The sequence below is a fragment of the Kogia breviceps genome, chromosome 1 (assembly GCF_026419965.1).
Source record: "Kogia breviceps isolate mKogBre1 chromosome 1, mKogBre1 haplotype 1, whole genome shotgun sequence".
Taxonomy (NCBI): Eukaryota; Metazoa; Chordata; class Mammalia; order Artiodactyla; family Physeteridae; genus Kogia; species Kogia breviceps.
The window spans coordinates 48,174,764-48,199,675 of NC_081310.1; the positions used below are offsets into that span (position 1 = coordinate 48,174,764).

General features: G+C 34.7%; 1 protein-coding gene across 3 annotated transcripts in view; it reads right to left on the bottom strand.

Moving 5' to 3' along the window:
- The window catches only part of RABGAP1L (RAB GTPase activating protein 1 like), a 742,996-nt gene that overhangs the window by 214,603 nt on the left and 503,481 nt on the right, over positions 1 to 24,912 (bottom strand). For all 3 annotated transcript variants that reach the window (XM_067031217.1, XM_059046250.2, XM_059046252.2), the window contains 2 exons: positions 18,530 to 18,655; positions 16,014 to 16,157 (listed from right to left, as the gene is read on the bottom strand). In XM_067031217.1, coding sequence (XP_066887318.1) covers positions 16,014 to 16,157; positions 18,530 to 18,655 — 270 coding nt within the window. The remainder of the gene's footprint in view (positions 1 to 16,013; positions 16,158 to 18,529; positions 18,656 to 24,912) is intronic.

Sequence of the window (24,912 nt, forward strand, 5' to 3'; positions counted from 1 at the left end):
GTCTCCTTGGTCTTCTCATCCCCCTTCAATGCATTCACAACAGCCATACTCATCTCCGAAACACTTAAATCAGACCATGTGATTCCATGCTTAAAGATCTTCACTGGCTCTTCACTGCACTTGGAATGAAATCCCAGGTCCTCCTCAACATGGCTGCCAAGCTCTGTATTATTTGGGTCCACCTACCTCTTGGCCAACTGCTCTCTGTGATCTAGAAGTTCTGGCTTTCTTTGATGTCCTCCCACTCGAAAGCCTCACACATGTACCTTCCCCACCCATCACTAGGAATTCTCCTACTCTTCTCTCAGATCTCCACTCTAAATGTCACTTACTCAGAGAGACCACTCCTAAAACCCTAATCTAGAATAGGTTTACTTATTACAAAATCTTGAGGCAGCTTGTACTTTCCCTTTATAGCATTTATCAAAATGCATAATCATATATGTTTTTGTATTTATTTATTATTTTTGTCTGCTCATTAGCCTGTCAACTCCATGGATGGAAAGATAATGTCTATTCTATTAACCATGATATCTGTTAGGTCTAGCTCAGTGTCAGGACATATTTATTAAATAAATGAATGACTGGATGAATGAATAAGACATTTCCCTTTAGTGAGTATCTCCGGTCCCCTAAATGTTGAATTGATAAATTACTGGTTATTATTTTCTAGAGACAAAAGACAAAGCTTTGCTTCAAAACAATTTGGAAGCATATGCTGCTCCTTTTCTGGCTTTCCTGGCATCCTCCTAACAGTTATAAGTACTAGTTTGTCTCATATTCATGTTTGGAACTAGATAGTTGTCTACTTTTCAGTCCTTTTCAATGCCTTTGAAAGCAAATTAGTCATGAATCCTTTTAGACTCTCATATAAACCTTTAATAGCCCAACCTTTAAAAATCTAGTTATCCTGGGCTTCCCTGGTGGCGCAGTGGTTGAGAGGCCGCCTGCTGATGCAGGGGACGCAGGTTCGTGCCCCGGTCCGGGAGGACCCCACGTGCCGCGGAGCGGCTGGGCCCGTGAGCCATGGCCACTGGGCCTGCGCGTCCGGAGCCTGTGCTCCGCAACGGGAGAGGCCACGGCAGTGAGAGGCCCGCGTACCGCAAAAAAAAACCAAAACCAAAACCAAAAAACCCCACAAAAATCTAGTTATCCTGCTGACATAATGCAATACACTATGTATTCTATGAACTCCTATCCCCCCCCAAATAAAAGAAACCATATCAAAAAATGCTATAAAAATCTAATTAAAATTTCTGTATACATTGTATAATGTGTTCCTTTCCCCATAATTACACAAAAATGTAGTACTGTTAGACAATTTGGCATTATACCCCATACTCATAAATGTATACTTACTGCAAAAGACAAAAGGCAAGAGGATAGACTTGTACAAGCCACAATCTACAACATCAGCATTCATTCTTAATGTTGAATTCTCACTGAATATATGTCAGTTGATATTACACAACTATTTTGGCTTTCCCAGAACTACCTTTCTAAAACATCTATTTCATCATGCCATTACTCTGATTCTAAGTTTCAGTGGCTTCTCACTTATATAACTGTGCTTCCCAAACTGTAGATGCCAAATCCGAGGTACAGCGAGTTATGTGTGAGGGAAGGAAAAGCCAAAGCAAATATGCTACATGTCCTTGGACAAACAGTTTTTACTTAAACATTTTTAGAAAAAAAAATATTTATAGTAAAACAGCTCTGACTACTGTGCAGCAAAATGCAAAATGGAAAAATGAATTTAATATATGATATGCAACTTTAAAGAAGCTTTGAGTTTGGGAAACTGTCAGACACAAGATAGACAATAAATGTGTCAAAAAGACAACACAGAGACTTCATTCATTTATTATATAAATAGTGACAATACGGCCCAGCAACACTGGGCTTGAACAGTGGACCTCTCTCCAGTTTGGATCAGGTGTTCCTTTTCTTATGAGCTCATCTCTAATATATCACTATTCTCAAATATAATATTAGGTTGAACCATAGGAAACTGCCAATATTCAATGACTTTTGATTTACAAAAATGGCACACTCCTGTGGTTCAACATAATACAAGAGTCTTTCTCTCTTAGTCTTATGCAATCACCCCAACTTGCCTCCTTTCAAAAATATCTGTTAGTTCTTTGTCTCCACCATCAAGTACTGTGTGACTGGCCTAAACCAGACCACAATAAATGTTGGCTTAGGGCTCAACCTAGATGAATTTGTACACAACAAGCATAAGCAAGCATTTGAAGTTCCATATTTTGAAAAAAATTCCCTCTTCTTCAGGTTAAGGCACAAATGACTCCTATTTGCCATTTAATAGTACTCGTGGAGCATGACATAAAAAAAAGTGGGAAAGCCACTCACAGTCATGCTCCCACACCCTATCTGAACAAAGTACTTGTTCTACAGCATGCTACTTGGGCTTATGTATAACAAAACCATTCTAATAAACCATTTATGTAAGTGTAGAATCTTTTAAGCTTGATCATCTATTTCTATTGTCAAAGAAAGAAATAGGTTTAGTCAGTGCCTGATATCGACCACAAAGAATTGAGTATCAAGCCATACTTCTCTTTGTAAAAAAAATGATACTTGAGAATCTGATTTTTGAAAAACTTTGATACTTTATGAGAAGGAGAAGTTTTAGATTTTCAAAAGAGATATTTAAGCTTTATATATATATAGCATATTATTAATGATCATATTATCATTTTCTGACTTGGTGAAAGTAAAAATCTGAATAAGCCTCACAAATAGTCTGTATTGAAAAAAATGCATATTCATTTCATTCCCTACTTGACAACTGCTAACTCTAAAAGTTTCCACCTTATTCTTCACCTAAATCTTCATGAAATAAAATATCTGCCTATTTTTAATCATAATTCATCTTGCTGCAGCATTGCCATGCAACAAAACTGATCCAGATGCCAGGGTTGAGGAAGTTTACCTGTTAAAATACACATCTGTTTTCTGTCAACATGCTTTTGTTGATAGGCCCATGGTAACAGATGACCAAAATAGCCTTGAAAAAAATCAACAGAACAGGGTTTTTACCCCCAGAATCATCCTGAAAATACAGCAAACATATAAACACTGCTGGATATTTCCCTTAAGTTCTGTGTTTCTCTGAATTCATTACCTTAGACTATTATTTCACTTCCTAGAATTTGCCAAAGTAATGAATTCTAAGAAATGCAAAAGTGCGCTATCTCATGCTTCTCCATCTCACTCTTCTCAATCCTCCAGAAAAAGGACTACGCTTGTACCATTCAATAACTCCCATATGAGACAGAAGACAGATCCCCCAATAACTCTCTGCTACTGCTGCTATTGATGATTAAAATAATCACAGAGTATATATCCTTTAGCCCAAACACATTTCAGTGTATAAGTACATAAAACTATTAAATGAGCATTCCTTAAACTTCAGAGAATTTTAAAATTTGGAAACATTTGTTAAACATGTAGATTTCTAGGGTCATATCTTCTATGAATCTTGAACCTAAGATGGATCTATAAAATTTGTATATTTAACAAGCACTCCCCACCCCCCTTCCAAGTTGAGATATAATTCAAATACCATAATATTCATCCTTTAAAGGTGTACACATTGGTGGTTTTCAGTATATTCAAAAAACTGTACAACCGTCCCCACTATCTAATACCCAAACTCTTCATCACCCCAAAAAGAAACCTTGTATCTAATCCCCCTTCCCCCTAGTTCCTGGCAAATACTAATCTATCAATACTTTCTGTCTCCATGGATTTGCTTATAAATGAAATCATACAATATGTGTCCTTTTTGTCTGGATCCTTTCACTTAGTATAATGTTTTCAAGGTTTACCCACGTTGTACCATGTATCAGCACACCATTCCTTTCTACAGCTGAGTAACATTCCACAATAGGGGTATACAACATTTTGTTTCATTCATCAGTTGTTGGACATTTGGGTTGCTTCCACTTTTTAGTTATTACAGATAATGCTGGTTTGACCATTAGTATACAAGGTGGGTTTTTTTTTTTGGTAAACATATGGTTTTAGTTCTTGTGTGTGTGTGTGTGTGTGTGTGTGTGTGTGTGTGTGTGTGTGTGTATTGCACTGCTGGGTAATATGGTAACTCTATTTTTAATTTTTTGAGTAATTTCCGAACTGCTTTTCAAAGTAACTATACCACTTTACATTCTCACCAGCAATTTATGAGGGTTCCAGTGTCTTCACATCCTCACCAATGCTAGTTTTTGTCCTTTTTGATTATACCTACCTATCCTAGTGAGTGTGAAGTCATATCTCTCTGTGCTTTTAGTTTGCATTTCCCTGATGACTCATGATGTCAAAGATCTCTTAATGTACTTATTGACCATTTGCATATCTTCTTTGGAGAAATGTCTATTCAGATTCTTTTCGAACTTTTAAATTGGGCTATCTGTTTTTTATCAGTAAGTTGCAAGAGTTCTTTATACATTTTAGATACAAAGCCCTTTTCAGACATGGGATTTACAAATACTCTCTCCCCTTCTGTGGGCTGTTTTTTCACTTTCTTGATAGTGTCCTTTGACATGTAAAAATTTTTAATTTTGACAAAATCTAATCTATCTATTCTTTTGTTGCTGTGATTTAAATGTCATATGTAAGAAAACATTGTGTAATCCAAGGTCATGAAGATTTACACTTAGATTTTCTTCTAAGAGTTTTATAGTTTTAACTATTACATTTAGGCCTATGATTTATTTTTTGAGTTAATTCTTACATATGGTATGAGGTAGGCATACAACTTCATTCTTTTATATGTCAATATCCAATTATCCCAGCAACTTTGTTGGAAAGGCCATTATTTCCTTATTGAATTGTCTTGGCACCCTTGTCAAAAGTCAATTACCCAAAAATGTATATTTCTGAACTCTCAATTCTAATCCATTAATCTATATATCCATTCCTATAACTAATCAGCTAACAGGGAGACTTCTTTTTCTTTCAGTATTGTACTGTATCATCATGCTCTTCTAATATTAACAAGAAGGTTCTCACAGAACAATGGATATTTGCAAAATTTCCATGCAGTGCACTATCAGATATAACAACGACAAAAAAAACTAAACTGATTTTGGGGGAAAAATAATATCTGGTACAAGAATTAGATAATATTTCTAGATAGGTGAGTAGGCAAAGTAATACCTTCTCAAGATGACCTATTTTTCAGAAGCCTGATAATTTTGTGTATTTCAAGGACTCGTATCTGAATGTGTTTATTTAGCACTATTAGCATCAACCCAGTCACTTATTTTAAGCTGTTTACATTTCAAGTTGAATACTTATTAATTACTAGATAATTAGATAATAATGTGCTTTATTCTATTGAATAGAATAAAAGAGCATTTAAATTAGAGGTTTTATCAGTACTGCTGGATATCTATCATTCATCTTTTTACAGAGTCATATAATAATATTAATAAATAATCTTTTCAATAGATTTACAGGAAGACAGATTCTGAATACTAAGAATGCACTAATTTTTCTCTGTATTAAGGATTCTTATGAACAAAATGGTCTCTTGCCTATCTGTCAATTAGCATAAACAAGAGAACTAGTCATAAGTAGTATGTGCCTACTTCATTGGGATGTTGGAGAACAACTAGACCATGACCACTAAATGCTGTAAGAAACAACCACCAGACTGTGACACAGCCCAAGCTGCAACTCAGTAGGTCAATGAGCCAGTGGAACATGCAGGAAATTGTTCTATTCAATTATGGAAATTTTTCTGGCATTATTCCTCACAAAGAAGAGCAAAATGGGCTATATTACTAGGACATGGACAAGAAGCAAAACGTCAAGTTGACTTCTAAAAAAATAAGAGTTTCTGAAAACCCTGGTGAGACAATCCAAAAAGCAGGAGACCAGAATGTATGCCTCTTTTTTTAACCAATGCAATCAGCAATTCTAGTAGTGGTAGGTGGTTATTTTATGTCTAGATATGATTGCTCTGGGTAAATAATGTAAAGGTCAAATCATCATTTGGTTAAAAATGCCCAACAATGGATGCTGATGGTAAAGTACCTGAAAAGGGAAGCTAGAGAAGAATACCAGGAACATCAGAAGAAGCCATTTCATGATGAAAATTCTGCTAGATCATAGAAGGAGCAACTGAGATATACGGTCAACAAATTCTTGGACTGAGAGACCTCAACTGATGTTGAAAAGCGATAAGACTCCAATCTTTAAATGAGAGTAGATAATGGAGATTTCTTAAGAGAGGCAAAGATCACTGGTCTATTTGCTATAGAAATGGACAAGAATAATCAGGCTATCAAAAAAAACTATTTCTAACTGGCCAACTATATGAGGAAGATAAAGGGTAGCAGTCTGTTTGGAGAAGGTAAGAAGTAGGACAGGGATATAAAACTTTTAGGGAAGTGTGTGGCCCAGAATTTCTCCCCAGAAAAGCCTGCCAGTATCCTGTCCTCAAATCTTTGAGACTTAAAAAGGGAAGCCTTAAAGTTTATCAGCAAAAATTGGGTATGAATAAAACTGAATGGTAAGGGTAAGGAACTACTCTCCAAAAAAAGGTCTCATTTCCAATCTACTTCTAGCTGACACTGTATGATAGAGTTTCATCTCTACTGTACAGTCTAAATAATTTATAAATCAGAGACTGTTGTTATTAATACTAGCAATGGAGGTCTTTAAACTAGTATTAGTTAGAAGATGCTTTCACAATCCAATTTCCAGATAATGGGAAGCATTCAAATACTTTATATTGCTTTCAGATAATTATTAAAATAATTTACATAGACTGAAGTTACATGCTGCCTTTACTCAAAACCCTACTTGAAAAACTATATCATGAAAAAGATTTGGAACACTGCTACCACTTCAACCCTGAGGACAATAATTTTTAAGATTATACTCTATATTAAAACTGTGTTACTCTTCATTCTAATTAAATAAATATCTACTGCTGGATAATACATTTTTGAGATGTAATTTTGAGATTGATAATACAATTTTGAGAATATGTATTTAATAAATATTAATCAAATGCCAAATTTCAAAGAATTTAACACTAATAATTTCAATCCATGAAGTATATGCACCTAGAAATGTTTTGTTTTTCCAGATCTACCAGTGACCCTTCTCCGAAAATCTGCTTCCATGTAGAGTTCCTGTTGAGTGGGCTGTAGGTCATGTGACTCCCCCCAAGCCTAACCCTTATCACAGAATATTGGACAAGAGATGGACAACTAGCCTAAGGTGACCCATACCTTTGACCCATGACTATGCAGGCTTATTTAAAATACAAGCAGGACCAATTAGGTTATCCCTCAAGAGTTTTATCTTAAAAATATAAGGAGTTTGCCAAGAGCTGTTGATCCAAGAGCTGTTGATCCTACAGCTGAAAGGTAATGGCAGACTTTTCTGAGATATTTTAGGCCCTGTACAAACAAAGCTACAAAGATGTATGTCATGAAAGAAGGGAGAACATCCAATTCATAAACAGAGAGAGATCAATACAGATGAGTGACTGGAGTTTCTCTGGCACCTGTCCCTCCTGAGGTCTACTTGCTCATCTTTTCCTGGGTTCCCTCTATATTTATAATAAACCCCCACTGTACTTGAGCTACTATGTCTGGATTTCTCTTTCTTAAAATTTCTTAACTAAAAGAGAAGGAATTCCTAAATATACTAACTTATTTTTTTCTCTTAAGAATCAAGGGTACACATAGGATTTCATAAAAACATCTACATGAGGACAATAAAAATAATTTTGTCCATTAATTCTTCATTCCTACTTTCCTTCAACAGATATTTCCTGTGTGTTTACAAGTTGACTGGGTGTCCAGTAGGACACGAAACAGACATGGCTTCTCTTTCTAGAAATGTATAATCTAGTAGAAGAAATAGGTATTTGAAAAGTAATACACAGTAAATAAATAAATAACCACCAACTACAGGGTGCTATCAGAGAAGGTAAAAGGATGCACTACTTAAGAATGGGTCATCAGGGAAAACTTCTTAGAGGAAGAAACATTTAAACTTAGACCTGGAGGAGTAAGCCAGGTGGAATGAAGAATACACTGTAGGCAGAAGGGAAAGGCTACACAAACACTTTCAACCTGAAAAGATCTTAAGTGTTTCAGAAACTAAAAGAAGGCCAGTGTTGGAAGTACAGTGAGTAAGGGGAAGACTGACCCAGGACACCACTGTGGAGGAAGGGTAGGAAGGAAGGGTAAGATTACAGACCAAGTGAAACAATTCAAGTTTTATTTGGTGGGAAATCACTGAAGCATTTTCAGCAGAGGAGTTACATGACCTGATCTGGGTTTTATGAAAATTTCTCTGGATGCTGTGGAGAATAATGGGATAAAAGAAGGTCAAGTGGTAAGATGAGTTAGGAGGTTACTGAATAGGACATGATACTGAGGAGAAGACACATTTTGCTTTCAAAACATATTTTGGAAGTGGACTTGATAAACCAGTGAGCACAATAATATTTTCCAAATATGTTCAATTGGAAATTGCTCAGAGATACATATATACATAGCATACACATAGACATACATTGGAAATGTATAGAAATACATGGGAATGATAAACACTGAATGGTTCCTCTGAGGAAGGCAAAAGGCAGGAGGTGTGATCAGGAAGAGGTAATAATATACAAAGCTAACGTTGTTGGTATTGTTTTATTTCTTAACCAGAGAGGTAGACACAGGAGTTCATTGTATGTCTTTATGACTTTTGGTATGTTTAATTTTTAATTATTCTTTTTAAAATTTTTATTTTATAATGGAGTATAGGTGATTCACAATGTTGTGTTAGTTTTAAGCATACAGCAAAGTGATTCAGTTATGCATAAACATATATCTATTCTTTTTCAGCTTCTTTTCCTATATAGGTTAATACAGAATAGTGAGTAGATTTCCCTGTGCTATACAGTAGGTCCTTGTTGGTTATCTATTTTATACATAGTAGTGTGTGCATGTTAATCCCAAACTCCTAATTTATCCCTCCCCCCACCACCTTTCCCCTTTGGTAACCACAAGTTTGTTTTCTGTCTGTGGGTATGTTTTAAATATTTAATCATAAAAATAATAGACTATGTTTAGTTATTTTATTCAATCCATGGATATACAGTTTAACTGTTATGAGTGTTTCTGCAACCAAAAATACTAAAAAGTAACTTTAGTTATTCCAATTTATCATGAACTGAAAGATTTTTATTGGAAAAAATCTGTCACCCCACAACTTTAAGTCAGTGATCTTTGTTCTGATTATGAGAACTAAACACACAACAACTAAATACTAGGGGTTGCTAAACAGGTTCAAGGTATATAAAATCTTTGTGAGCCTTCACAGTAATGTGAGTCTGATTTTACTGAAGCAAAATACCACTTCTATTTTTAGCAGTAAACATGCAGTTGTATTTTAAAGTACTAAGTTTAACATGCTTATTCCCCCATTGATCATCTTTCATAATTATTCCCCCCTCTATATTTCTTATTTAAAGATTGACCTTAAATGTTCCCAGGGGCATCAAAACCTGCTTCTGGAAAAAAAACTGCAGAGAATTTGTAATCCAAGCACTTCCAGAACAAAGCATGTAACAGTAACATTCCCCATTCACTCCACAGCATCATCTGTCTCCAAGATGCTCCCTGAAGCATGGAAGCTACACAACCAGCCATCCTTCCCTCTCACTACTACCTTAAATGAAAACATGTAATCAATAAAACTTACCCCAGTTGCTCCATCAGCACATCCTGTTTTCTCTACCTTTGAAATCTGTCCAGAGTTCAACCACTTTTCACCACCTCCACTGCCACTGCCTGGTCCAAACACCACAGATTACCTCAATTATCTCTAACTGGTCTCCCACTTCTCCCTTCAAATTCTCCCCACATCTTTTTTCAACAATGCAACCTGAGTTCAGGATAAAACATATCTCAGAGCATGTCATTCCTATATTCAACCTCTCTAGTGGTTTCCCATCTCAGTTCAGTAAAACCTAAATTCTCTACCATGGTCAAAAGACCCTGTTAAGATCTGCCACATTTCTCTTCTTTCCTTTATCTTTCTCCATAGCATTTAACACCTTTGATATACTGTATATTCTACTTAGTCATTTGTTTATTGTCTGCCTTTTCCGCAAGGATAAAAACTTAATGAGGGCAAGAGTTTTATCTGTTTTTTATTTACTGCTGTATCCCTGAACTTGAATGGTGCCAAGCATTAGTAGGAGTTCAATAAACGTTTGTTGAATAAATGAATGAATGAATATTCCTCTCAAAGTCACAGGAAGCACAGATAGTCGTTCTGCCATTTTTTAACTTGAGGTTTCTGCCTCTTTCTGTAATGTCAAAATTAACAAAAACACAAGAAAGAGCTGTTAAGACAACTGATGTGAGAACCATAAAGACCCTAGTAGGTAGGAAAGATATTAGCAGCCAGAAACGAGATTTTTGAGTTTTTTCTAGTCCTGAGGATTTCTACTGATAAGTAAAACATTAAAATAGCCTCTACAGTATTTATTGGTTAGTCAAAGCATTTTTTTCCTCTCTTGTGACCAATTACTATTCTTAAAGTTTTCAGAAAATTTTATGTTTATGTTCTTAATCTTCCTTATATCAGCCCATTGTGATGTGCTTTAAATTCAATGTATTACTTGAAAAGGTGTTAATGCTACTGTAGTAATCATAGTGCAATACCTAAATGTATCAAACATGTTGTGATACACTGTGATACAAGCTTACACAATGTTATATGTCAACTATATCTCAATTAAAAATTCAATGTATCACTATTTGAGGGAGGAAAATGGGGGCAAAGAGTAAAGATATTATACAATGAATCTATTCTTCAGATAACAGCTTTAGAAAACTGCTTTGAAAGGGGGATTATACTTGGTGGTATTTAATCAGATATCCCATACTGTCATTTTTTTTCTCATCACCCTAAGAAGAAAGGAGAGGCAGGAAATATACTCCAAGGGTCAATGATTTCCTTAAATTTCATGAAATACCAAGTTACTATATAAAGCTGAATATATTTGATACTCTAAAACCTGAACTATCTGGGAAGAGTCAACTTTAAACACGAGCTGTCAGTTATCTTGTCAAGACTAAAAGAAACACTGTTTTCCTTATGTCTTTTGGAAGAAGGTGGAAGAAAAAACACCTTTGGAGGACTACTTGAATCACTATAGTCAATAAGAAATAGAATAAAACTTCTAGTAAGGTCATTGGCTAAATTTTTGGTTTTAGCAAAGAGGCGCCTCAACTGGGGGAAAAACAAAGGTCGTTTGAAAGGTAATAGCGAACCAACAGCTAGTTAACCCTCTGTTAAGAATCCCTAAAGTCGGTTGTTAATTGAATAAATTGAGAAGCAACTAAAAGGACTATACAGGTGGATGGAGCAGAATGGAAGGTAATATTATTAAGTAAATATTTAGTACGTAGCAGACAGAGTGCTAGACATTTTATATTTATAATTGCATTTAATCCTTAAAATAAACCCAGGAGCTAGGTATTGTTAGCTTCATTTTACAGAGAAAGAAACTAAGACGTATATTGGTAAAGTATTGTGAAGAAAGTGATACAGGAAGGGTTAACTAAAAAGCCAAATACCTTAACGCCAATGTTAAGCTGTCTCTATGTTGCTTCTTCTATAACTGAATACATTGCTGAATTTTCCACATCAGGGTAACTGCCCTCATATAAGCACAAAAGTGATTTGGGTCTTAGATCTATCTCTTAGTTCCCATGTGTAGGCAACTTCAGAGATTAAGTGAATGACTTCAATCACCAAATGAGGTTCATTTTGCTCCATGTTCATGAACACTAATCTGATTTAGGACCTGCCATCTCCAAAAAAAAAAAAAAAAAGAAAAGAAAAGAAAAGAAAAGAAAAAAAATCTGCCCCTGATCACAAGGAAGACTTTTACTGAATAAAAACAACACAAAAGGCGATGCTCAAAATACTTTGGAAAGCTGTTTGGTAGCATCTACAAAACTCTAGCTTACATATGCCCTAACCCAGAAATTTCACTCCTAGATGTGTACCCACTGAAATGCGTACACATGTTTACCAAAAGACAAGTTCAAGAATGTTCATAGCAACACTATTCATAATAGCCCTAATCTGGAAACGACCCAAACGCCCATCAAAAATAGAATGGAAGGGCTTCCCTGGTGGCGCAGTGGTTGAGAATCCGCCTGCCGATGCAGGGGTCACGGGTTCGTGCCCTGGTCCGGGAAGATCCCACATGCCGCGGAGCAACTAAGCCCGTGAGCCATGGCCGCTAGGCCTGCGCGTCCGGAGCCTGTGCTCCGCAACGGGAGAGGCCACAGCAGTGAGAGGCCCGCATACCGCAAAAAAAAAAAAAAAAAAAAAAAAAAAAAAAAAAAAAAAAAAAAAAAAAAAATAGAATGGAAGAACAAATAAATGGTAGCATATTCACAAAATGGAACAAATAAACCATGCCTAGATGCACTATATGGATGAGTCTCACATAATGATGAATGAAGAAGCCAGATGAAAAAGAGTTCATATTGTATGATGCCATTTATATAAAGTTCAAAACCAATTAACACTAATCTAGGTGTTAAAAGTCAGGATAGTGATCACTCTTCAGAGGAGTAGTGACTGTGGGGAGGAGGGCTTATGAAATGCAGATAACGTTCTTTTTCTTTTATCTGGGTACTTGCTACATTAGTATGTTTGCTTTGTTAAAAATCAGCATGTTTTACACTAATTTTTGCACATTTTCTTTTATTCTGTTATATTTAAATAAAAGATTCTTTAAAAACCAATGTTTTATTCTTGGGGGATTAACAGCATATCATTTACACTGTAATTAATACTTTTAGCCTTCTTCTTATCCCCCATATAAACAGAGACAGATAATAAACATAGGAGGCTTTGTTCTTTAAAAAGAATTTTTTTTCATTTCAATTTTGGGCTAAATGTCAATTTACAGAGTTCCATTCATCTCAATATAAGAAAATGTATTTTCAACTCTAGTTTCAAATCCTGTTGCAATCCATCTTCACCAAACAAAAGAATTAACCCAAGTCACCGCATATTCAGCTTTAAGTAAATATTTTAAATAAAACTACTGATAACTAGTTTTTGATTCCAACTGCAGTGCCAAAGTCTACTAAAATTCTTCCCTTTTCTGCTACTTAATTAACTTCATCTTCTTAACCTCAGAATGAATGAAGAAATCCTTAAAAATATTTAACTTAGGAATACATGAAATGAGGATATACTTTCTAAGAGTAAAATTTCAAGCTCAATGACTTTCTCATTTTGCAACAGAATCTTTGTGCAAAATACTCTGCAGACCAATACATTTTTTTTGTCAGAATAATGAACTTTGAAACATCAACACTTTTCCACCTAAGAATTTCCAAGCCTTCCATTTGTAACTCAATATTAATTCATAACCATCAAGATTTAAATTATCTAAATTATGTATAATAACTTAATTATCTTTAAGTTATCTTTAAAAAGAGAGAATATGATGAAAACAAATACCTATGGATGATTCTCTTTAAGACTATGTTTCCATTTCTTCTTTTGGAATATTTTATCATATATGAAAGAATAGTCTTGATATAAATATTTTATTAACCACAAGGAGGAAAGGGGCAAAGAGAAAACACAGACAAGCAGGAAATAAAAGTTTATCTAAAAATTTCCTTTGCAAATTAATCCTCTGACAAAGATGACTTAGTGGAAAGAACAAATATCCTGAAGCATACTACAATACTGTTCCCAATAAACTTTATTCTGAAAGGCTATTTACTTTGTTGAGGGATGTTATCATTTATTTCCTTGGTTACCATGATGCTGTGATTACAACCTACTCCCTGATTTGGAAAGCTATGCAACTTCCTTAAACAGCTGCAGAGTACAGGTTTAAGAGAAGAAAAAGTAACATCTATGATACGCTTATTAATTTTAATGAGCATTAAGATCTTTCAAACACTGTGATTATGAATCGCAGCTGACAACTGATGAGAAGGCTTATAAATTTACTTTTCTTTTCCCTACCATAAATGTTGCTAATTTTCTTAGCAACTGATATTAGAAATTCAAATATTTTCAAGATGAAATTTCCTGAGGAATTATGAATCTGGGTTCCAGAAGACCCATGGACAGTGCTCCAATGTCACGTATGGCACCATTCAGGTAGAGACAATTTTACAAAGTCACTATTCCAGTGTTACTACTTGACCAAAAGTGACCAAGAAATCCAATTTAACTGGTATGATTAAGCAAATTAATTTCATTCTCTTTTGTATAATGAACACCACTGAACCAATCTACTCTGAAGTTAGATAATATCAGCAAAAAACATGAAGCCATGATAACAAGTATTTGCAAGTTCTTACTATATATAAAGATAAAACTGTTAAAATGTCATGCCCCCACTTTTTCCTATTTTTATAAATACCATGAAATACTGAACTCAGGTGTGCAATAAGTAAGACCTATAAATATTTATCAAAACTAACTTTTAGTATCACTTTGTTTTAAGATTACAGAACTCAATGAATTTGGTTTTACTTTCAAAGAATATTAAACTAAATTAGAGGAGTCAGAACTGTTCACCACACCCATTTGGATAATCAGGCAAAGTAGAGTTTTTAGTACAAATGTCCAGTTTGCTTTGTGCATACTGTGATCACACCATTTTGATTTTGAATAAGGTTTTAGCTCCTAATTTTGCATTCTTCCTTTAGGTTTAATTTAAATAGGCATTTTAGGAACTAATTTATAAGTAAGACAAACAGAATTAATGCATCATCAGTCAGGTACTCTGGCTGTTATAATATTCAGAATTCGGGAACTTATTCTGTGACTCTCAGCAAGTCACTCAACTCTTCTTTATCAAAATATGTTACAAATGTTTTAAAATCTTACATGTTTACAAAATGCTCTGCACCCTTCATATGTTGTGCTTCTGCCAGCTAGAACCTTTGAAGAGCAAAACCCAGCTGTGCTTGCATACCAGATGGTTACTGCAGTAAGTAGCCTGAAAAGTAACAGTTATGCTTTATATAGCTTATATGTTTTATCTTTTTTAACCTTATTTTTATAATGAAATTTCTAGTTCCTGGAGTGATTTAAATGGTTAGACTTTTCTTCTAAGAAAGAAGAAACTTTGTGTTAGAAAAGTAATATTGTAATATAAAACTGTCTAGATTATATTAAGTTTATACTTTTGATTACTCCAGCTTTTTACATTAAGACAGTTATATTTTTATATACATTTATATTCCTAATAAAAAAGTTTTTCTTATCCAGCAACTTTTTCATCACCGCGAAGACAAACATTTTGATCGGCAGTATATGATGTATGTGTGTGTAATATTACTTACATCTTTAAAAGAGTAAAGTAAATAAATACAGCCATCTAAGGAACTAAAAACAATAAAGGAAACAAATATAGATACCTAAGGAATTCTGCAAACTAATTTTTGAAATACTCTACTGTCTAAACATATAATTATATGCTATAGAAGCTTTAGTTTATCACTTCTCAATTGTCTGGTAGGAGTCTCAAACAACACACAGGAAGAGACATCTTATGAATTGAGAATTTAATTACCATAAAATTTTCATTTATATTCACTCCTGGAGTATAATTACATTACCATTAAAAACACCTGATTCTAATTTCACTTATTTAACTTTAAAGGTCCTTGGTATTAGTAATGCATAATTACACAGATATAGGCTTATTGTGAATTTAATGATACAAATTTAATTACCTCATTTTATTTTGTAGAAATTATATATGCCTAACATTTTCATTTCTCACAAATAATAAAATTACAAGTAGTCTTTACTAAAAATTCAAATAGAACTTTTTGTTCAATATATATGGCTTAATGTTCTTTTTTAAGGTAAAAAGAAAATGAAGAAAATTGTTAATCGTGTTAAGTAGAAACTATTTTCTATTTTGACTTAAATATGAGAGATGGGAGTCACTCTACCTCACAAAGCAGTAAGTCAATGATGTGGAAGACCATGCAGAGTGGGAACTTGGCAGTAAAAAGAGTGAGAAACCACTGGGATGCATACATATGAGCTTCCAGGTTCAGATCAGAAAAATGGCCGTGCAGGTCCGGTAACTGCTCCTGAAAGTCAAAGTGGAAAATTGTGGGGGAGGAACACTGAAGACGCCTCATTTCCTGCCACAACTGCAATTTATGACAAGCTTGCTATGATCACTCTCAATTTACTACAGCATTTGTTGACTTTTATATAACTACATAGAAGTGATGATAGGAGATGAGAACTGGGCATATGACAGAGAGAGAACAAGAAAGATGTGTTATGAACAAATAACAAAGATCAACTCTTGCTCACTTGACTGTTGCTGTTTCTTGGGAAACGCTTGCTCTGACAGAACACGTGTGGTCTAGTGAGTATCAGGACTCCACAGTCAAGTCACAGCACTCCATTCAGGGTTGAACTCCTAACTAGCCAGAAAAGAAATGTATCTTTTCTTTGAAGACCATTTAATATCAACATCATCTGGGTTCTATGATATTTCTTCAGTACATTATGGTACTGAAGCCCAAAACATAACCATACTTTTAACAATCTATCTTCAACATATTAAAAATTACAAAGTACAGAAATTATGTAAGTATATAATGTATAAAATTGGATGTCTCCTAGAAAAACCCTTTACGCTAGCTCTTTTTCCCCGAGTTATACAAGTAAATGCTTTCCAAAAGCATGAAAGGTAAAGTATAAAGCATTAGCATAGCTATTCCCATAACTGAAAGACAAAGGCAAAGATATATAAAAGCCCACTTTAGGGCTTCCCTGGTGACGCAGTGATTGAGAGTCCGCCTGCCAATGCAGGGGACATGGGTTCATGCCCCGGTGCAGGAAGATCCTACATGCCACAGAGCAGCTAGGCCTGTGAGCCATGGCCACTGAGCCTGTGTGTCCAGAGCCTGTGCTACGCAACGGGAGAGACCACAGCAGTGAGAGGCCCACGTACCAAATAAAAAAAAAAAAAGCCCACTTTAGTTTTGTTTTCATAAACAGACCACAGAAATAAAAAACCCCACTTTTTGTACAAGATGCTCTTTGAAAAACACCCCAATGTACCCATCAGGTACTTTTAATGGGGTATCGAAGTGGTCATTCAGTTAACAGACAAAAGTGCTAACAGAAAATGTATTTGGGTTTCTTCATAGTACCATGAACATGCTATTCATTTACCAGGTACTTTCATTTGACTCTCAAAGCTCTTAAGAATACTGACCTTTGAAAAAATATGAACTTTTAAAAATGAAAGGTAAATGAAAGATAAAAAATGTGAAGAATCCCAAATATTTACTTGGAAGAATTAAATCTCTAAAAAAGAGCCCATTGCTTTTACTGTCCATAGTTACCAGATTCTTCTACACAGTCTTTTTTCCCCCAATGCCCATTTGTCATTGTGCTTACAGTTCTTTTGACATCCTCCTCACCCTTTATTTCTTCTTCACATTTCAGGTCTTCTACCCTCCTACACTCCCTTCTCCTAATACAGCTGTCCTTAACCTCACTGCAAACTCTCTGCCTTCCACCTCCTTGTTCTAGTCTTTGTCTCCTATTGGCTTCACTTCCCCCTTAGACACCTAGTGATCTCCTGACCCATCATGTCAATAAGCTCCTACCAGTATCTTCTACTGCCACATCCCAGTAACCTTCCTCTCCAACCACTTTACTTTTCCCCAATATGGAATCAATTCAATCATGTATTTTCTTCACATTTCTCTTGGATTCCCAATACCTCTTATAGAGAAAGCCGTATAAACATGTTGCATAGACCCATTACAAATTTAAGATTTACAACCTCAGGTGGAATTTCAAAGCTACTTAGTAATTCCTTTAACAGCACTAGACAATAATTTTGCCCTTGCTCACAATCTTTTTTATGACAGATGTATAAGAGAATACCTATTTCTCATACAATTTACACATATACATTATGAAATAGTTAACAACATTGTTTGAGATCTGGAAATTACAGAGGAAAAAATTTAAAATGTGCCCCTACACTACAATATTTTAGGTGGTTTTTAATTTCATCAGTATCTTTCTGTGTCTTTAAAGTGTTCTCTACATGTGGACCTCAATATGGTACTGGTGCTAATTAATATTGAGAAAAATCTTAAGTATTTCAGTTTTTATTATGTAAATATCTTTAGTTATTTACAAATAATACTGGGAAATCTCTTTACTGACTTAATTCACCATATTTGCACTTCAAAGTATATTAAAGTTGAATATTTTAAATGGAAGACTATTTTTATAAATGGACAAATAGTTAAATAAATATTTTATGATATTAAGACCACTGTAGATATTGGTCAGAAACCAAATCCATTTACCTTTTCTGTAATTTTCCGTTAGATTTTCATAAACCATTATTTTTCAATTTTATTGGACTTTCCCTATAAGTCAACAAATCCCTGAGTGATAAAAGTTCCTAATATTTATTTACCTGCATGAGTCTCTCCAACTGATAGAATTTGCAGTGAAGATCTTCAAAGTTGTTTTTGTAGAGGTCTCGTAAACCATAGTCATACATGATTTTCACCAAAACACAGAATGCTTGTTCCTCTGGCATCTACAGGAAAACATACACATACAGAACATGACTGAGTGGCATTTGACCAGAATGTCAGAAACATTCCTTCATGTTATTAGTCCCCTGTATTAGTGGTTGAAGGCCACTAGTGAATGAAATTCTTCAGAGCCAGCTTTCTGCAGTGACATAGGTAAAATCTGTGTTCCAAGTTTCAAGCTTCCCCACTTGAGATGAATTTCCCTCTTTTGCTAATTTTAATCACCTTGTCATTTACTTGTTAAGCCATCTTAAAAATAGGTAATACAGTCAGATGATGTAAAAAATCAAAACAATTTAAAAGTATATAAAGGTTAAAAAAAAGTCTCACTCCTCTCTATCCCTATATCCACTAATCCCTGTATCTGTCCCCCTAACCTCTTTTGCATAATCTCATAACTACTCAATAATTTCTCATATATCCTGCCAGTGTTTCTTTATGCAAATAAAAGAATTACATTTCTTGTTTTACTTTTTCCCTTTCCTATATAAAAGGTAGCATTCTAAATACATTGCTATGCACCTTGCTTTTCTCCCTCAATAATTTCCCAAAAGAGGGATTGCTGAGTCAAAGGATAAAATGCATTTTTAATTTTGATAGATAGCATGATACTGTCCTCCCAGAATCTTCTTGATGTTGCTATTTTTCTCTCTATAAAAAGGTTTTCAGCTGTTTCAGAAGCTTATGAGCTTCTCTCATTAAGATTTAAATGACAAATAAAATCTGATATACCTTCCCAGATATTTTTATCTGAACAGAGAATCAAATCTGAAATCAAAAGAATCGATCTCTAAATTATGGTATTAATAAGCTGAAAGCATTTAGAGAGGGACATATTCAATTTTTTAGAATTTGTACCAAGCAAATAGAAAAAGTTGTCCTTACTCAAGGTCCTAGGATGTAACTGTTATGTAAACATTTACTTTCAATGTCACTTCTTTGAAAGTCTGACCTTGGCTGATTACGGTATTTGACACATTTGTTAGACCAACTTCCTGCCTGAAGAACTGAATCAAGTAGAGTTCTGTTTACCCACTTAGAAATGTAACTGTTTATTTAAGTTCCTATATAAACTGACCACTTCTGTTTTCTATAAACCATGAAATATGTAAATTAGTTAAATAAAATCTGCTAAAGTTAAATAAGTACAGTTAGCTGTTGTCATTTTGCTTCTCTAAATATTTGCTTATTTCTTTTTTACCTATGAGTTGGGGGCCTTGACTTTGACCCCAGCTGTTCAAGTCAGCAGACATTTTTCAGTTTTTATGCAGTTATTTAGAATGTAAGCACACTGTTATTTTTTACCCCTTTAGCAATTCTGTCATTGAAGCTTCAAGTGACACTAATGTGCACATAAACAGTCTACAGTACTTCTCTAACTACCAAGTTATAAGCCTCTTTGTCTTCTCCCTGATCTCTACTAAAATGGCTATACAAAAATGCTGCCCGTAAGATAACTGTAACCAGCCCTAGAGAAACTAGTTCACTCAACCTTTCCCTCTTCCTAAGTGATGATTAGTTGAATATACAAGGTATAAAAGGGATTAACCTTTACTTCCTTGAATGTGGTGAGACCATTAAAACAAAAGTTTAAACACCCTTCAGCATCCATACATGCAGTCACTGAACATATAAGATGCATGTACTGTTCTAGGCCCTGCATACAGAAGTAAAAGTAGAGTGCCTTCCCAAAGGACAAGGAAATAGGCAACTCTACTTGAGTCTGATACAGACACAGAAGTTGTGGAGTAGGGGAGGATGGGAGTGTGGAAGAGGAAGTAGATGTCACTACAGTTACAGTGCAAATAGAGGGATGGCCAGATATAAGCTTTATCAGGATAAATTATTTAACAAAATGACAAATAGACATAAATTTCTGCTTTGCATTTAGATATGGAGCTTAAATTTATTCATATTCATTCATTCACACTCATTCTCTCTCCCTCTCTCCCCGCACCCATCTCTGTCTCTATCTCTTGGTCCCCTTCCCCTCTCCCTCCACCACCTTCCCCATCAACTGTCTGTCTCTCACACACATATACAAACAATATATTTAATAAATGTTCTTCAAAAACAAAAGCATTTGAAAGTTTGAACTTGATCCCTAAAAATAAAACTGACAATCCCAGCCTATTTTTAAAAATATATCTATATTCTGGGTGTTGGGGGCAGCCTTGGAGTTAGTATCCTTCAGGTCTAGCTTCAGCAATATAGCCAAGGTTTTGATTTTCAGTTAGTTCATGTGTTACATGAAAACAGTAGACTAAACCTACAAAATACCAGTCCAGCTGAGTAGAATCAATACTATCTGTGAAGACTAAGGTCAGATATAATAAGCTCTTATGGGATCTCAGATACTATCTCAACATGAAAGTGACTAAAAATGAATCCCTGTGAAAACGGAAAAAAAGGTTGCTAACAAAATGAGTGAGAAAGTAATGGGAAATAGGTATAATCCTTTAGAAAGTGGAAATTCAACCTTCTCTTTCTGGTTTAAAGACAAAATGGGATCTATTTAGCATGTCTAATTAAGCTTCCCTTGGTATTTCTCTTTCTTCAATTAATGTATTCATTATTACTAGTAGCAGGCAGGGTGAGCACACAAAATTAGCAAAAATGTCAAAGATTTTAAAAATGAGAATATCTAAAAATGTATAAAATATAGCTAAACAACAAATACCGATTGACATTTACACCGCAGAGAAAAAAGGAAGTTACACATAGACTTATAATGCTGTTTTGCTTTGAAGGATAAGACAATGCATGTTTTTGAAATATACCTCAGTGCAGTGTCAATAACAGGGAGTGAAGGCTGAGCCTAGATTGATGATATTGTAAAACATAAGATATATGATAAAAACACACTTTGGAAATTATAAACAATAATCACTGGTGGCTACTAATGACTTCAATGATGGCAGAAAAACTTACAACAATAAATTATAGCTTTGTTAATGCAAATAAATATAATACTAATAATTCTAATAATAAGTTGGGTAATAGGGACCTAGCTGTAGTGTTAGCAGTAGTTGGCCATTACCATAACTCATCAAATATAGAAAATAAATATACTGGAGTTGAGAAGCAATGCTCAACAACACACCATTATATGCTACTTCCATCAGATAAAACAGACGTAAACAGACTAAAAAGTATAGATAACAGTAAAATGTGGCAAAATAATTAGCATTTACCACTTTCTGTTTTTAATATATGTAATTGTAAGTTTATATCATTTAATTTTTCCCAGTTTTATTGAGATATAATTGACATAAAACATTGTGTAAGTTTAAGGTGTACAAAGTGATGATTTTACTTATTTATATATACATATATCACCTCACATAGTTACGATTTTTGTTTTTAATGGTGAGAATTTTTGTCTTTTTTGTGGGGAGCAATTTTCGAATATACAATATAGTATTGTCAACTACAGTTACTATGCTGTACATTACATCCCTTGAACTTATTCCTCTAATAACTGGAAGTTTGTACTCTTTCACCACACTCACCCATTTCCTGCATCTCCCACACCTGGCGACCATCAACCTCCACTTTGTCTTTTTTTTTTTTTAAATCTTGTGGCCACGCCACAGGGCATATGGGATCTTAGTTTCCCTACCAGGGAGCGAACCCATGCCCCCTGCATTGGAAGCATGCAGTCAACCACTGGACCACCAGGGAAGTCCCAACCATCAACAAACGTTTTTAGTTTCCACATATAAGTGAGATTATACATGTCTTTCTCTGACTTATTTCACTTAGCATAAAGCCCTCAAGGTTCACCCATGCTGTCACAAATAACAGAATTTCCTTTTATATGGCTGAATAGTATTCCCCTATATGTATATACCATATTTTCTTAATCCATCCATCACTCAATAGATACTTAGATTGTTTCCACGTGTTCACTATTGCAACTAATGCTGCAATGAATGTAAGCTGAAGATATCCTTTTGAGTTAGTGTCTTTGTTTCCTTTGGATAAATACTCAGAAGTGGAATTGCTGGATCAAATGGTAGTTCTATTTTTGACTCTTTGAGGAACCTCCATACTGTTTTCCACAGTAGCTGCACCAATTCACATTCCCACCAACAGTGCACAAGGGATCCCTATTCTCCATATCCTCCCAACACTTGTTAATTCTTCTCTTTTTGATGATAGCTATTCTAACAGGTGTAAGGTTATATTTTGTTGTGGTTTTAATTTGCACTTCACTAAAGATTGGTGATATTGAGCACTTTTTCATGTACCTGATGGCCATCTGTATGTCCAGAAAAAAAGTTTTCAACCTTTCACCATTGAGTATGTTAGCTGTTGGCTTGTCATATATGGCCTTTATTATGTTGAGGTACATGTCATCTATACCCAGTATGTTGACAGCTTTTCTCACGCATGGATGTTGAATTTTGTCAAATGCTTTTCTGCATCTATTGAGATGATTATGATTTTTATCTTTCATTTTATTAATGTGATACATAACTTTTATGACTTGCATATGTTGAACCACCCTTGCATCCCAGGGATGATCCCATTTGATCATGGAATATGATCTTTTTAATGTGCTGTTCAATTTAGTTTGCCAGTATTTTGTTGAGAACTTTTTTTTTTTTTTTGCGGTAGCGGGCCTCTCACTGTTGTGGCCTCTCTCATTGCGGAGCACAGGCTCCAGATGCGCAGGCCCAGCAGCCGTGGCTCACGGGCCCAGCCGCTCCACGGCATGTGGGATCTTCCTGGACCGGGGCACGAACCCGTGTCCCCTGCATCGGCAGGCAGACTCTCAACCACTGCGCCACCAGGGAAGCCCTGTTGAGAACTTTTGATCTACATTCATCAGGGATATTGGCTTACAGTTTTCTTTTCTTGTAGTATCCTTCTCTGGTTTTGGTAACAGGGTAAAGCTTGCCTTGTAAAATGAGTTTGGGAGTTTTCCCTCCTTTTCAATTTTTTTGGAAGAGTTTGAGAAAGATTGGTACTAATGCTTCTTAAAATGTTTGGTTTTAATGTTTGGTAGTATGCACCAGTGAAACCATCTGGTCCCAGGCTTCTATTTGTTGGGGGAGTTTTGATTCTTGGTTTAATCTCCTTACTTGTTACTGGTCTATTCAGATTTTCTATTTCTTGAGTCTTGTGTATTTCTAGAAATTTATTCATTTTTCCTAGGTTATCCAATTTGTTGGTGTATAATTTTTCACAGTAGTCTCTTATGATGCTTTGTATTTCTGAGGTATCAGTTGTAATGTCTCCTCTTTTTAAATAATTTTATTTATTTGCACCCTCTTTTTTTTTCAGTTAATCTAGCTAAAAGTATATAATTTTGCTTATCTTTTCAAAGAATCAACTCTTAGTTTTGTCAATCTTTCCCATTGTTTTTCTATTCTCTATTTTATTTATTTGTCTTATAGTCTTTATTATTTCCTTCCTTCTACTAACTTTAGGCTTAGTCTGTACTACTTTTTCCAGTTCCTTGAGGTGTAAAGATAGGTTGTTCATTTGAGATATTTCTCTTTTCCTGATGTATGCATTTATCACTATAAAATTCCCTCTTAGAACTCCTTTTGCTGTATCCTATAAGTTTTGATATGTTGTGTTTCTATTTTCACTTGTCTTAAGATTTTTTTAAAAAATTTCTCTTTTTTCATCCATTGTATGTTCAGGAGTGTGTTTTTAATTTGCACACATTTGTGAATTTTCCAGCTTTCATCCTGTTATTAGCTTCTAGTTTCATAACATTGTGGTTGTAAAAGATACTTTATATAACTTCTATCTCAAATTTGTTGAGACTTTTTCTGTGACCTAACATATGATCTATCCTAGAAAATGTTCCATGTGTGCTTGAGAAAAATGTGTTGCTGCTGGTGGATGGACTGTTCTGTGTATACCTGTTAGGTCTATTTTGTCTACAGTACTGCTAAAATCTGCTGTTTCCTTATTGATTCTCTGGCTGGATGATCTATCCATTGTTGAGAGTGGGGTACTGCAGTACCCAAATATTACTGTATTGCTATTTATTTCTACTTTTAGTTCTGTTTCTATTTCCTTTATATATTTAGGTGCTCTGAACATATAGGTAAGTGCATATAAATTTTATAATTTGTTATATCTTCTTGATGGTTTGACTCCTTTATCATTATACAACTTTCTTCTTCTGTTTCGAACATTTTTACCTTAAAGTCTATTTTGTCTGATATAAGCATATAGCTACCTCTACTTTCTTTTGGTTATCACTTACTTGAAATATCTTTTTCTACCCCTTTAC